Genomic DNA, 15,464 nt, shown 5'->3' on the forward strand with positions numbered 1-15,464 from the left:
CCAAATGTTTTGAAACTTATTCACAAAGTTTTCCTAACTCAAGGCTCCGGATTGACATTTGTATCATTGGTATTCGTACCACAACTTTTTAAATGTAAAACGCATGAACAGTGACGCCATCGGGACCCAATATCGAACTTAATAGATCTGTGTTATGGGGTAATGTGAATCGCGTATAAGGTTCCTAACATTTGATTGAGTCAGACTTATTTAAGAGAAAGGAAACGAAAGAGTCAGCACTTCTTATGTTTTTAAAGGGACATGATAACTCTTGAACGGTAAAAGTGACACTTAAAAATTTAAAATTTGATTGTGTGTTGAGGTGGGGATCCCGCTTACATTTTCAACCCCGCCTTATTCGGTATGTATGTGCCTGGTAAGTCAGGAGCCTGTAATTCAATGAATGTCGTTTTTTATTTGTTACATACTTGTTTTTCGTCCATTTTTTGTACATAAATTTGTTCGTTTATTTTCTCGTTTAAATATTGTTTTACAATGTCATTTCAGTGCCTTTATTGTTGACTATATGCGGTATTGACTTTGCTCATTGTTGAAAGCTTTATATGACCTATAGTTGTTAGTGTTTGTGTCATCTGGACTTTTGTGGAGAGTTCTCATTGGCACTCATGCCACATAAGGGGGAGGGTTGGGATCCCGCTAACATGTTTAATCCCGCCTTATTTTATATGCACGTGCCTATTTAGTTTTTCGTTTATTTTTTGTACATAAATTAGAACATTTGTTTTCTCGTTTGAATTGTTTTACATTGTCATGTCGGGGCCTTTAATAGCTGACTTTGCGGTATGAACCTTGCTCATTGTTGAAGACCGTGTGGTGACCTAGGCTACATTGTATAATTGTTAATTTCTGTATCATTTAGTCTCTTGTGGAGAGTTCTCATTGGCACTCATGCACCAGCTTCTTTTATACAGTGTGTATAAGTTTGTAGTATTTGGTTGAGGCAAACTAAAGTTAGGAGAGCGGAACCCGTTTTTATGGGACGTTCGGGACAGACGGACTAGTGTTACTCTTTATGCCCCTAAATCATGGCGCCAACACAGAAGTTCTGACTATTGTGCTGGTGATACACATCCCACTAGCACTGTCATTAACACATGTACACATAATTTTATCATAAAAATAATTAATCTTAAATATGATTTCTTTATTTTTGGCCGAATGATTATATGCATGCCCTTCACAATGACTGAATGAGTATAAAATTTGACAAATTTATTGTACATAATTATACATTTTATTATATTATATAACTTTTTTTCCAACTAATTAAAGCTTACCAACTTATTGATCATAACTTTCCTTTATATGTCTTTTAACATTTTGTTTTGAAGAAAAATATTTGTTACATATACTTCACACGTATTTCTTTCAAATCTGACATTATTAAAAAGCCATTAAATAAAATTCATTCGAACTTGATAACAAATGTGCAATCAAATATTATATGCAAGTCGTCAACTGGTCAAGTGGCTAGATGAACATATCGTTAGCCATATAAACAATATGTCCTAATTAGGTGGTTTTAAACTTCTAGCAAAGGCGGATCCAAAGGGGGGGGGGGGGGGGGGGGGGTGTGCTGCCTTGCCCCTTTTGTGGGAAAATTTTGGTTGATTATATAGGGAATCATTGAAGCATGACTGGAGCGGGCCTCCCTTAGGAAAAGTTCTGGCTCCGCCACTGTCTAGACATATTTACGTAAATAAGGGATGAGTAAAGGAAAAAAAAAACCAAAACAAAACGACTGAATTCTATAAAAGGATGTTCGATGTACTGTATACTTCGGTTTGTTTTAAAAATCTATACGATGCTTTAATTTATTTTTATCTAGTTTCCTTATCAAAATAATTAAAATGAGAAGATAGCTACCTTAGAGCTTCCTTTACCGTCGATGCTAAAATGTTTAATGTTATAAAATAATTTTAGCGTCTTTGACCTACTTTACCTTTTTATTCGGAGACTTGCGGTTATCTTCTGTTATGTTCAACGGGAACATTAGAATGATCTATAACAGAACCCAAATGGAACTAAGAAGTTGGGTTGCCTTAACCAAACAACCCGGATGTTGAACCAGTTACCATGGTTTCGAACCAAAGAACCAAGGTTCAGAACCAGAAAACCAAGACGAAACCAAGGTTTAGAACCAGAGTGCCAGGATATTACCTAATTGCATTCGGAATTCTCATGACTTTTTATACCTTCAATGTATTTTCCAAATCATCTATTTATTTAGTATATTAATATATAATATATAATACAATATAATAATTTATATATAACAAGATTGATCTTTTATATAAATATACAGTGTTAATTTGCATTGTTTAACGCAAGCGTACATTTTAGATAAATAAATTGAATGAAAACTACGGTTCCTTATTTGTGCATTGTGATTAAAAATTCGTATGTATCATTACTTTCATTTGTTTACAACTTTGTCTTGTATTGTTCTGGTCGTACTATTGCAAATATTAAATTTCATGACTGTATCATGTGTTTCCATCAGTTTACCATAGAACAATCACACATGGTAAGTTTGAAATTTATGGTAAACCCTAGTTTTTAGTGCTTACCGTTTTAATTTATTGACATAAATGCACTTCTCGATTCTCAATTGATAGTTGTAAGATAATCGTTGCAAAGAATCCTGATAAACTTTTGTGAAAGACGGTTTTAATTTTGCAGTGTTGGGAGAGTTTATGTTCTATTTTGAAGGCAATTGTAGTGACCTGCAATACAAGTACTGTTCCATTTAAGTTTAGTTATATGTCTTGTGTTTCTGTCTCTGACCTAGGTTTTCTGTATTTGGCATGTGTAGTGCATCATGAAATAAGACATTGTTACGTGTACCATGATGAACTTTTGTGGATGACTGCTGTGTATATTTTTGACATGGAACTATTGACCAGAATATGACTTTTTGACTCTTGACCTATGCACGTTGGGTGTGTCATCGGGATACAGTGTGTATATATTACCTTGACCTCAAAATATAATTTTCAATTGACCTTGCTTCTGAATATGTGGCATGTAGATGTATTGTCATAAGATGGGAAGTCTAGTGGCAATAGAAACTTCATGTGAGCTTGACCTTTGGCCTCAATGTACAACTTGTATATTTTGTTTGAATCAAATGAGGAATTGTCTGATTGGCACTCATACCACATCTTATATCTATTTTAGATACATAAAGATATATTTGTTAGTTTTGTGAAGTACGATTACCCTTTCCTCAAAATCTGCTTTGTGTTTTTTTGATAAGGAACTCTTGACCAGAATATGACTTTTTGACTCTTGACCTCTGCATATTGGGTGTGTCTCTTGGTATGATTACCTTGACGACAAGTCAGGAGTCTCTGTTTTTTGTTGATCTTGTATGTTTTTAATTGGAAGTTTAGTTTTATGTTTTGGAGTTTGTACTAGTACACACTTTGTTTAGGGGCCATCTGAAGCCCGCTTCCGGTCGAGGGATTTTCACGCTTTGTTGAAGACCCATTGGTGGCTGTGGCACCGTTAAAGTCCACAATTCCTCTAAATAAAATTGAGAATGGAAATGGGGAATGTGCCAAAGAGACAACAACCCGACCATAGAAAAAAAAACAACAGCAGAAGGTCACCAACAGGTCTTCAATGTAGCGAGAAATTCCCGCACCCGGAGGCGTCCTTCAACTGGCCCCTAAACAAATATATGCTAGATAATGAACGCCATAATAATTTCCAAATTGTACACAAGAAACTAAAATTAAAATAATACAAGACTAACAAAGGCCAGAGGCTCCTGACTTGGGACAGGCGCAAAAATGCGGCGGGGTTAAACATGTTTGTGAGATCTCAACCCTCCCCCTATACCTCTAGCCAATGTAGAAAAGTAAACGCATAACAATACGTCCATAACACCGCTTAAGTCCACAACAATTTGTCGCTAAAGTCCACAACGCCGCTAAAGTCCACAAACATTCCGCTAAAATCCACAAAATGACCTCCGCTAAAGTCCACAAGAAAACGCCGTTAAAGTCCACAATAACAAGTTCCGCTAAAGTATCAATAAAAAAAAAATCCATTCGGTATTTTTTAATCCCGTCAGTACATTATAAAGCATGGACTTTTCTTCTCGGTAGTTATTTGTTTACTAGTTTGATAAATGAAAATAAGTACAGTATCTGTAGAAGATTTTGTTCCATTCATTTGATCTTTGTATTATGATGATGATGGCCAATTTGGACATCATTTTTAAAAAGATCGTAAACGTTAGTTATTGATATAATACATTATTACTGCATTCTTTAAGTACTGTTATTCTTTTTCTTCTTATTCTTTGTATGTAATCACTTTTTGGCGTAACTAATGTACAAATAAAACGTGCCTCCTAATCTGTAACATTTGTACGGAATTTATTCGGACTGTAATCTCATTTATAACATTAGTTTAGTTTAAACATATTTATTTATAGTGGATCGGGAAACAAGTTTTGCAACTTATATTAATCCCTTTCCACTTTGCGGGTGCGAGTGCTGCCTTGTAGCGGCATTAGCCTGCTCTTTTTCGAAATCTACAAGGGTGTCGTTAACGTGCAAGAGATATGGCTCTCTCTTAACACGGGTCAGCCATTTATCGTCACCTTCCGACGGACTATCATTGTTTCCTCGAGACCATACTCGCAAATGGTGTCAAGTGAGAGCCGAAAATTCAGTTCCTGAAATTTTCATTCCAGACGGATATAACATTAAACAAAACAGATACTAAGTAAAGGAATCCCAAAGGTCTCCCCTGTCACAAAACCTTTAACCAACGTGTTACGTTAGTAGTTTCAGTGTTGGCTATATAAACAACAAAAAATAATGATTTGATTTTCAGAACGGAAAAATGAAGCCAGTATGATAAATTCCAAATAAAAAAGAAAATGTTCTATGCTTTAAATTATATTTTTATCGATTAGTATCGGATATCAATGCGTTGAATGGGTGTTTACTATTATTTAGGACAAGTAGTTAAAAACCTTCAAAAAGAGTAAAAATAAGATTAGTTTTTCGAAAACATCACCATAATGTCAGATTCCTTTGCAAAATGAACATTTTGATATTGTTAACTATAAAGTAAAGAGTAATGTTAATATTATCAAAATAAAGCGGTCGCATTTTGGTCTACCAAAATGTCACAGCATCGCTAATTTGACGTTCACTATTATATTCCAGGTTAGGGAAGGGTTTGGCGCCAGCAATGTGTTTAACTTCGCCACATTCTGTATGTATCCGTCAAAGTCAGAAACATGTAACTCGTTGGCTATCGTTTGTTTCTGTATATCATATTATTTCCCCGTTTATTGTTATGTAAATATATCAGGCCGTTACTTTTCTCCTTTGAATTATTTAACATTTTTTATTTTATTTCGGGGTCTTTTATAGCTTTCTGTGAAGTATCGATTTTGCTCATTATTGAAGGAGGTATGGTGATCTATAATATTAGTAAATTCTCTTATAGAGACGGAATTGTCTCATCGGCAATTATACCATACATTTTTTCTATCAGTTAAATAATTTCCGAGGCCTGGTTTGCCGAGCTATCTAAGAAGTATATCTACAGTAATCACTAGGATGTCAACACTGAGGTTGTAAATTCGATAAACCCCGCTTGAGGCAAATGCGTTCGACTCCAATACTTATCAACTACTTCGTTATTGTTCCGCACTCCCTTATTTAAAAACAACAAATTGTTGTCTAACTCCTTACACTCACTTCATTTGAACTTTGTTGGATAGTTTTCACATTGGCAATCATACCACATCTCCTTATTTTTATATTGAATGTTTACTTATGGTTTCCGTACTGTGTACTATGTACTGTGTACTATGTACTGTGTACTATGTACTGTGTATTATGTACTGTGAACTGTGTACTATGAATATGTTTTCGATAAAAAAAAAATATGCATATAAAAGTTGTTAAACTTGGTAAGGTGTTTTGAATCACATGCAAACTTACTCAAAGATTAATATGTATAAACTCACAAAACGCTAAATCTGTTCTACAGTAACCAATAAAATTGCATTGAAAAAAAACAGAAACATAATGATTCCTTGAAAGTTTATAATTCGTTAAAAGTTTCAGCTCAAATCTTCATACTAGACTTCCAATAGACTTTTCAAAATACTAATCAAAGTACTGAGATACTGAACATCGGATGACCGCAAGTTCTTGTGGATGGCCTAACGCACTTGTCTCACGAAAAAAATCACATCTCTATACCTGAAACTGAGGTTAATGTACAGATATATATTTTTTTATGAGACAAGTTTGTGCGTGGATGATGAAATGACAGGAAATTCAACCTCACCGTAATAACTATTATATTTTTAGTGATACAAATCAGTTTACACTGGTCGTTTGGTGTTATATATTATATTAATATAACAGTTGCATGTATATATAGCTTTTATCCATTGGTACATCATTTTATTCTACTACTCTGATAAAAGTGCAGTGAAAGTGCATGGTGGACACTCTTCTGTAAAAATTCGAGTACCGGGGGTACAAAAATATGTCAAATTGTTGAAGTACGAGTAGTTAAAATCACACCAGAAACGTTAAATTGTCAGTGGGGATGTTTAAATAGGTAACCACGTCCAGCCGGAATAGAATATTTTAAAAGTACGATGCCTTGTTTAGCAAAATCCCCACGCCCTATTGACGCGTAAGAACTTTTACAATATTTAGATTGTTGTTGGTTGGTGGGTCCTCCCTATCGTTAGCAACAAAACAAACCATAGTATGACTTATACAAAGAATATTTATATATCTATCGCTATCTAGAAAACAACACTGTATGTAATAACAGTGAAGCATAATATTTGTTTAATTCTACAGGTTTCATGTTTGCAGTTTTTAGAAAACGATTTAAATCATTGTATTGGTCACATAAACAAATCGAATTCGTCTAAGCCACTTTTTTACAAATCATGTTAGTTACCATGCATTGTACTATTAAATTATGCATGACACGAGTTTCCTCCTTTGTTAGTTTCATATTGTGTAAAGTATAATTAATTGGTATTACAAACAAGTGATTGATATTAAACCATTTCATTGTTAAAAAGGCATTAGATTACAACATACAAATATGCAGATGTGGTATGATCACCAATGAAACAACTCTACACCAGAAGTTTGTTCTGTGTTAAAACTAATTTAAATGATATGGTCGTTTATGGTCATAAAGAAAAAACTAAAATAAGCACACTAACACCATCAATGGCTTTCTAAAATATATTTGCTAAAGTTGTATACCTATAAGAATGCTCAAAACTTACAATTATAATAGCAACTCTGTCTTGAAGTAAAGAAAAATTAAATTTCTTAATAATGTAGACTCTGGATGTATGATTAACATTATAACAAGAGTCAAAACTATACTTAATTATTAACACAGTTCATTTTTATTGTGTACGATGAAGAACTGTTGAACTTCTGTCTAGAGAGGTTTATACAAAACTAAACAAAAACAAGGAAAAAATAAGACGGATATCCAACAGTATGAAGAAAGTGTAATAGTAAATCAACAGCAACAATAGATCTGTACATCGAAATAAATAATTTGTGATTCACACTTTATATATTTTCTTGATTTCTCCAATTTATTCTAAAATTAATATTGTGGATATTGTTTGCTTGCTTCTGACAGCGGCTGATTGCTTTTGGACAACTAGTTTGGATTATAGTGGTACGATCAGTTACACAGTTAGTGGTATTCCATGTCAGTATTGGAATACTAATTCTCCACATACTATTTGGGAACAACCAGTAGACACAACAGCACTGGAATCAAACTATTGCCGAGAATCAACTTATTCCGAAGGCGGTCCTGGTTGTTACACTACTAGTGCAGATGTCTTGTGGGAATATTGTTATATTGTGAAATGTAAGTTGCTATTTCTTTTCTGTCTGATCTTTCATTGACGAAAATAGCATGTTAACGGGAACGTTATAGAATCTGATCTTTAAACTCTATAAAGCTTTGTTATGCCCCACCTACGATAGAAGTTAAAGTTTTTGGTCAAGGTAGTTTTTGATGAAGTTGAAGTCCAATCAACTTGAAACTTAGTACACATGTTCCTTATGATATGATCTTTCTAATTTTAAAGCCAAATTAAACTTTTGACCCCAATTTCACGGTCCACTGAACATAGAAAATGAAAGTGCATGTTTCAGGTTAAAGTTTTTGGTCAAGGTAGTTTTTGATGAAGTTGAAGTCCAATCAACTTGAAACTTATTACACATGTTCCCTATGATATTATCTTTCTAATTTTAATGCCTAATTATATTTTTTATCTAATTTCACGGTCCATTGAACATGGAAAATGATAGTGGGAGTGGGGCATCCGTGTACTTTGGACACATTCTTGTTTTTTTTCTGTTTTCGCGACATTTTACATACATGGATGGATTTTGTGGAATTTCACATAGTGTAAAGCTATTGACATTTCGTTCATCATACGACACATAATCACACAACAAATACTTAATCCACGTATATTTCAACTATGTGATACAAAACGTCATCATAAAGTTTAAGAAAAGGAATTTATTGTTTTACTTTATATATGAAAACATTATATGGGTCATTTAAAAAAAATGTCGAATTTTGAAATTGAAAAATTTATTAAAAGTTACTTATTCAAACAACCCTCTACATAAGCAAATCAAAACAAACAGTACAGGGGAAAGGATTGCAAAAAAAATAAATACATCGTAAATTTAAGAAACGTGTCATTGCATGCCAAGAAATCCTCTCTAAAAATTATGGTCGACCTCCTACGGCAGTCATTAGTAGCTAAAGATTTGATTTCATTCAAGAAATTAATTTATGACCTTCATGTACGTGTCGCTTAGAACGCGGCCATATACCAAATGGTCAATATTATCAGCCATGTAATTTGCTCTATGGGATATTTGCAGAATTTCAACGGAGGCAATTTCTTGGCATGGCAAACTTAAGAAATATAGCAGGTAGTTGTATATATGTGTTCTATTATTAGACAAATCGATTTTTATATTTTTTTATGGTTTACATGTCACATAAAAACCCACAAAAAAAAGTTAATTTTTTTTTTTGGGGGGTAGGGTGATTTTCCAATGTGTCATTAGCTGGCTCTTTACATGTAAAGATTTAATATCTTTATATAAGATAGTGATCAGTCTCTCGATACAATGTATACCGTAGCATGCGTTCATGTATCAATACTTAAAATAAATATAATTAAATATCTTGAAAATGTATTTTCAAGTAGGCCTATTATAAGTATATATAATTATATTTTTTTGCCATTACGTTGTCTTCTATTTTCTTCTCACACTTTATTGTTTTTGGCTGTTAATGTTACGAATAATTTACATTGCAAAATCAAAGCACTGTTAATTCAACAATAAATGTGTGGATTCAGCTGACTCCTTCAATTCCTGTTACTGAAAACTTCGACTTTTTCATTTAAAAGTGTATTTGTATGTAGTGAATTTCAAGTTGACTTCGGTGTCTATACACATAGTCCGTGGACTATCCTGTATGAAACAATCCATATGGAATATACACGGAATATAGTAGGAAAATTGCTTTGAATTCCTACCACAAAAGAGTGATATTCTTGTCAGACAGTAGTAGGAATCCACACGGAAAATAGCCTAAAAATTTAAATTAGCAGGAATTTCCTAGTAGGAATATTGTATATTCCTACCAGGAATATGCAAATTAGCAGGAATAATTTGGTAGGAAAATAAAATTCCTACTAGAAAACCTGGTAGGAATTTTTCAAAATTCCACCCAGAAAAAATATTTTTTGGTAGGAATCTAAAAATATACAAAATGTAAGTGTATATTCACAAATACACAACTGGGTCAATGTTACGTTTGAATCTCAACAACAAAGAACAAAGAAAATTCATGGAATAATTCCTTTTTAAAAAAAATGGACTTTTGACATTTTTAAGGAAACTGCAATACATGCCAGCTATAAACAGTATAATACATAAACATGTAGATCTATTTTAGTTTAATGAACAAATAATAAGTAAGATTATGCACTATTGATGAATTAATTGATTACTAAATATTTTTGGCAGGCAGATAAAAAAATCCTCTTGAATATATAAGAATTACCTTTAGTCTTGATTAGCCATATTTTTTTTACATTTCTATATTGTAGTTGTGTGACCCTAGCTTGCAGCATTGTATTCCAATACAACTTTTCATTCTTTCCCCTCCAACTTTTGAATTTGTGAACTGGAACTTGCTTGCATTTAACATTTCAAAATGTGTGTCATTAGCAAACATGAATCCAGTTCAAAATAACTTTCCAGGTAGAAAGATTTTCTGGTAGGAATTAATAAAATTACTTCTGGTAAGAAACTTAAACATTTAGTAGGAAAATAAATAATCAAATCAGATTTTCAAAACAGAAAAAAATCCATACAGACTTTTAAAATTCCACCTAGGTAGTAGGATTTTTGAAGTAGGAATATTAAAAAATCCAGTCAGAATTTTGTTCATTTTCCATGTCCGCCTACTTTCTATATGTAATCTTTGAATCTAGGTGGATTCCTACTTCATTCCTACTAGTGTCTAGGTGGAATCCATCAGATGATGTATGTCACCAGGAAGTACATAAGGAAGTATATCATATAAGATTCGAAAAGAATACGCAGGTCGTGCTTGAAATTTCAAAATCAATAGTTTATTCTATGAATTAGAACATAGTAAAGTGCTTTCGACCAATGAAATGCAAGGATTTTCACCCTCTTAATAGTGAAGAATGACACAAAACATGTTCTTATTTAGTGATTATCTTATTGTTATGCTCTGAATTACAAAGGGCCAATTAGTGTTGCCAATATTGCCTAGAGGCAATTCGCAAGGACAGTGTACTGAAAAAATAGTTATGACCCCAGGCTTTTTAATCAAGATTCAATTATTTGTATAAATTTAACTGTAATAAATATTCTTTAATACACAAGCAGTTCAAATTTCTAAACAATATCTTTTTCCATTTTTGAAAATGACAACTTTGTTTATACAATTTGGCACATTTATTGTCATGGTACTATTATCGTTTTCTTTGTCTTCGAAACTGTGCTGGTTACTTTTGGCAATGGACAAGTCATTTTCTTGCTTAACGTTTTTGCTTGTGGGTACTGGAGGCTGTAATGCCTTGCTTACATTATCCTGTAATGTTTCTAACGGGCGTTTATATGTGTCGACGGCCGTTGATCGGTGACAACTTCTTGATTTTACAGTTGAATCGGAAAATCCGGCATTGAAAAGTGTGGTGCAGCATGTAACTTTCCCAGAATGGTTGGTGATATTACGATCAGTAGTTGAAATTCCCGCAGCCTTAAATAATTCCTTCATTTTGCTAGACAATGTGTTAATACCAATCGGCTGGACGCTAAAGCGAATAGAACCATCGTTAGCTTTATGTGGTAGCGGTTTACGGTAAAACCTACCTTCACGTGGAATAAGTGACAAGTATTTCTCATAAATTGTAACTAGGCATCTTGGGTTTGTTGGGTCACTTTTCTGAGTTATGCGTTTGACATCAACGTTTCTGTTATTCAGGCCACCTTGTACATTCTTACACAGCCTCCCGGTATAATGGAGTAATTTATTACCAATTGTGTCCACAGAAATTCGAAATTGACTAGCATCAAGTTGTTTGTGTTCATCTAAAGCACGAAATCCAAATAACTTGCAGTTGTAGAAAAAAACTATATTGGTTAGCCCATTTGAAGTGTTACAATTAAAAACTCCACTATCCCACATGGCCTCCTCGTCTGTTGTTAATATAGGGTCTGCCCTTTTTACGTTAGTTCCAATACCATTATTGGTTAGTTCTTTCATTCGACTGTCAAGACATTTTCTAAAAAACGCAAATGTAGATGAATCCTTTTCAAAGAGGCTCACGTCATTTCTGTTACAATCTGTTCTCAGATACCTACAAAAAGTGGTGGTTTTACTCTTTGTTTTAATACATATAAAGACTTATAAAGGATTAGTAGAACTTTTTTAAAGATGAATTGGTTGAAGAAGAAATTATTTTTCAGAAAAGTAAAATAACCGACGACGAATTGCAATACAGTGAAACCTGTCTAGTACGACCTCCTTGGTACTTCAATTTTTTGTTAGATTTTGTTAGATGTTCGGTTTAACAGATTCACATCGCATAAAATTTTATATGACTGGACTTAGGATCATATATGTTAAGTTTAGGTGGGTTTTCGATTCATTCAAGGTTCTGTTTACACTGGTTTCATTGTAGTTTAAAAACTTAGTTAAAATTGAGATTAAAATTGTCATTCGTGTTTTTTTAAACGCGAGTTTTATCTCCCGAGCGAGGGGGTGGAAGACGACCCCAGAAGACAAGAAATGTATACATGTATGAGTTTGCTTTCCAAAATTGGCCGAATGAGTTGAATATACAGCTTTTTAGTAAATCAATACAAAATGAAATTAGCCATGTTAAAACTAGACTAATTTAAACTGTAATAGTATGTCTTAGAATTAATTATTGTTTGTTTGCTGTCTCTTCACGAATACATCATATCTCAATTATCTATTAAAAACAGTATATTGAAAGTATAGGTTGAGACAATTTAAGCATATTCGGAAATAATAACATTGGGATACATAATTATTGGCAAGCAGAATAAAATTATTAGAATATCCGAAAAATAACTGTCGAATTATTTTATTGTATTTTTTTTTGTCCATAATAGTAGTTTTAAAATAACACCTTTTTATAATATATTTTTTGGTTGAAGGGTTTGGGGTATATAAATGGTATCGAATAGAGAAAAAAACACACAAAAGGAAAGGATTTTACCTTAAAAAAAACAAGGGAACACCCTTTTGATTTTTGGAGGTTTGGGGGAGGGGAGGGGGGAGGGGAAGATATTTTAAGTAAAAAAATACGATCGAACATTTTAGGAAAAAAATGCAGAATGAGCAGTGTTATAAAATCAAACTGGTAGGATGAATATGACAGGCTTGTCCTTTTTGACAGTACTTGTAAACGAAAATGCAGGAGAAAGGTTTTCTGATGTGCAGTAAAAAATCAATTGATGATTTTTTTTATAAGCCCCCTGCCTAGAATTCCTGCCTCAAATGTTGCATCCACAAAACAAGTTACGATACATTTTAAAAGTAAACTATTTTTAAGGAGAGGGGCTAAAATCAAATGTAAAAGGACAGGTGAAACCTTTTGCAAAAAAAAGCAGTATGAGCCATGACAAAAAGTAAAAAAAAAGGCAAGATATATATGACACAGTAAATGTAAAATGAGGATTCAGGTAAAAGTTCGTCTCCAATATGTATTGAAAAACCCAGAATGCAAACCCCCCTTTTCCCCTCGAAATCAAATGTTTGCTCCCTTAAAACAAGTAAACGAACGTATTTCAACAGTTGTTGCCCCCCCCCCCCCCCTTTTCCACCAACCCGTTTAACTATACCGAACTCCAAGACAGCGGTTACAAAAAGAAATATCAAAATCAACACAAATGTAATTCATAAAATTACATTTTCATAGTTTTAGTACAATGTAACATCTACATCAAACGCTATATACTGTATTGTGGAAGCTGTGGACTACAATTCCAATAAAATGTTGATTTTGATGATTTTACTTGTAACGGCTGTCCTGGTGTTATATATATTGAAATTTAAAATTTGTAACTTACCTTTGAATGCCTGATGCTAACTGGACCAATGAATTTGGTGGATAAGGACTGGTATCAACACGTCTACATTCTTGTATAAAGTGTGCCATCCAATAGTTTAAAAGTTCATTTGAGAGTAAATTCGGATCACTTGGTATTGCATTACCACCATCAGTTATTGTTTCTTGATACAAATTTCTTTCTAAAGTCCACGCAACCCAGACGCCTAAAGCCCACTTGTTGTTATTTCTAGTCTTTTTCGGAATAGCTTTAAGAATTCTCTCTTGTAAGTCTGAATCCGACAATGGAACAGAAAATCTACGCGGGGCCGCAGCCTCACACACGACCGGCTCGTTTTCATATTTTACAAGGTCCTGAGTAGGTAAAAGCATTAAATCATTCTCGGACACTTCTTCTTTTAATTCAAAAGTTCCAATTCCAACAAGTTGATTCATTTTAGACTTAAAGATGCATACATGTTACTGACTTGAAAATAATAATACTTTTAATAGTCATTAGAGCAAGACAGTTAGCTAGAGGGGTTATTTGTTTGGCCATATTTTCAAGAACTGTGTTCATGTATACCATTTAACACAGTACATATAATTAATCAAGAATAGAGTTTATATGTTCTAAGTTTGTAAGAACATGATAACCCTCTTCTTCATGATAAGTACTCGCTAACGCTCGTACTTAACCATGAAGAAGAGGATTATCATGTTCTTACATATACTAAGTTTCTTAATTTAATAATTAGACTTAATACTTATCATATAATTAAATGGGATAACACAAGCGGTACCAATTTTTCTGCACCAGATGACATCATGCGAATGAATCATACTTGATTTTTTTCCTTGAGCAGTATGAAAAAAGTCCACAATAAAATCTCTACATTTGTGATAAAAGTTTGTAAAAGTTTCTGTCAGTTTATGGTCAACTTGAAATCCTCCATTCGAAAATTTTACGGACGCCATCACGAGTTAATTGACCGTTACGGAATATCCGTTTCACAGATGATATCGGATATCTTCCTAATGTCGTAACTAATCCCGTTTCCTTTCAATGAATTTCAAATTGACCTACCGAATTAGACTATTTATATTTTACCGGGTTTGTAAAAACATGAGCAACACGAGTGCCACATGTGGAGCAGGATCTGCTCATCCTTTCGGAGCACCTGAGATCACATCAGTTTTTGGTGGGGTATATGTGTTGCTAAGTCTTTAGTTTTCTATGTTGTTTCGTGTGTACTTCCGTTTGTCTTTTTTTTTTTTTTTTTTTTTTAGCCATGGCGTTGTCAGCCTGGTGTTTTTTCTATATATATCTATGAGTTGAAAAGTTCTTTTGGTATCTTTCTTCCCTCCAGTTTTTATATGATAGTTTAATCAAAGATTTGTATAGTATACTATACAAAATTAATCCTTGGTTGAATTTGACCGTAAGTCGGACACATTTACATTACACATTCCTTTACTTTCTTGGAGTATACATGTACCTTGTCAAGTTCTAAATTCAACTAACTTACATCATGCAGTATTGAGCCAGAAACTATCGTAACTGGTCCAAGTTGGTGTACATGTTTTATCACAATATTACGGTCCATTAAACACAGAAAAGGATAGTGCGAGTAGAACACCTATACTTCGGACACATTCTCGTTTTTAATTAATTAAACAAGACTAAATTGTCACGCACGTGAGGAAATACGAAACCTAAAAAAACAATTACTGCGGTAACTGCAGGAAAAAC

At 33.3% G+C, this 15,464-nt stretch overlaps 3 protein-coding genes across 3 annotated transcripts in view; 2 read left to right on the top strand and 1 right to left on the bottom strand.

The window, feature by feature from the left end:
- LOC139497637 (mucin-22-like) overlaps positions 1 to 15,464 on the top strand; it is a 326,590-nt gene that overhangs the window by 203,169 nt on the left and 107,957 nt on the right. The window lies entirely within an intron of this gene.
- The window catches only part of LOC139520721 (hepatocyte growth factor-like), a 59,591-nt gene that overhangs the window by 25,565 nt on the left and 18,562 nt on the right, over positions 1 to 15,464 (top strand). Inside the window, exon 3 of the mRNA XM_071313605.1 lies at positions 7,693 to 7,929. Within this exon, the coding sequence (XP_071169706.1) occupies positions 7,693 to 7,929 (237 nt within the window). The remainder of the gene's footprint in view (positions 1 to 7,692; positions 7,930 to 15,464) is intronic.
- Positions 10,753 to 14,380, bottom strand: LOC139499250 (zinc finger MYM-type protein 2-like). The gene is made up of 2 exons (XM_071287927.1): positions 13,734 to 14,380; positions 10,753 to 11,992 (listed from the first exon to the last, which is right to left on the bottom strand). The coding sequence occupies exons 1-2, from the start codon at positions 14,165 to 14,167 to the stop codon at positions 11,020 to 11,022; spliced, it is 1,407 nt and encodes a 468-aa protein (XP_071144028.1). The 5' UTR covers positions 14,168 to 14,380; the 3' UTR covers positions 10,753 to 11,019.

Source organism: Mytilus edulis, chromosome 1, assembly GCF_963676685.1.
Source record: "Mytilus edulis chromosome 1, xbMytEdul2.2, whole genome shotgun sequence".
In the NCBI taxonomy this organism is placed as follows: Eukaryota; Metazoa; Mollusca; class Bivalvia; order Mytilida; family Mytilidae; genus Mytilus; species Mytilus edulis.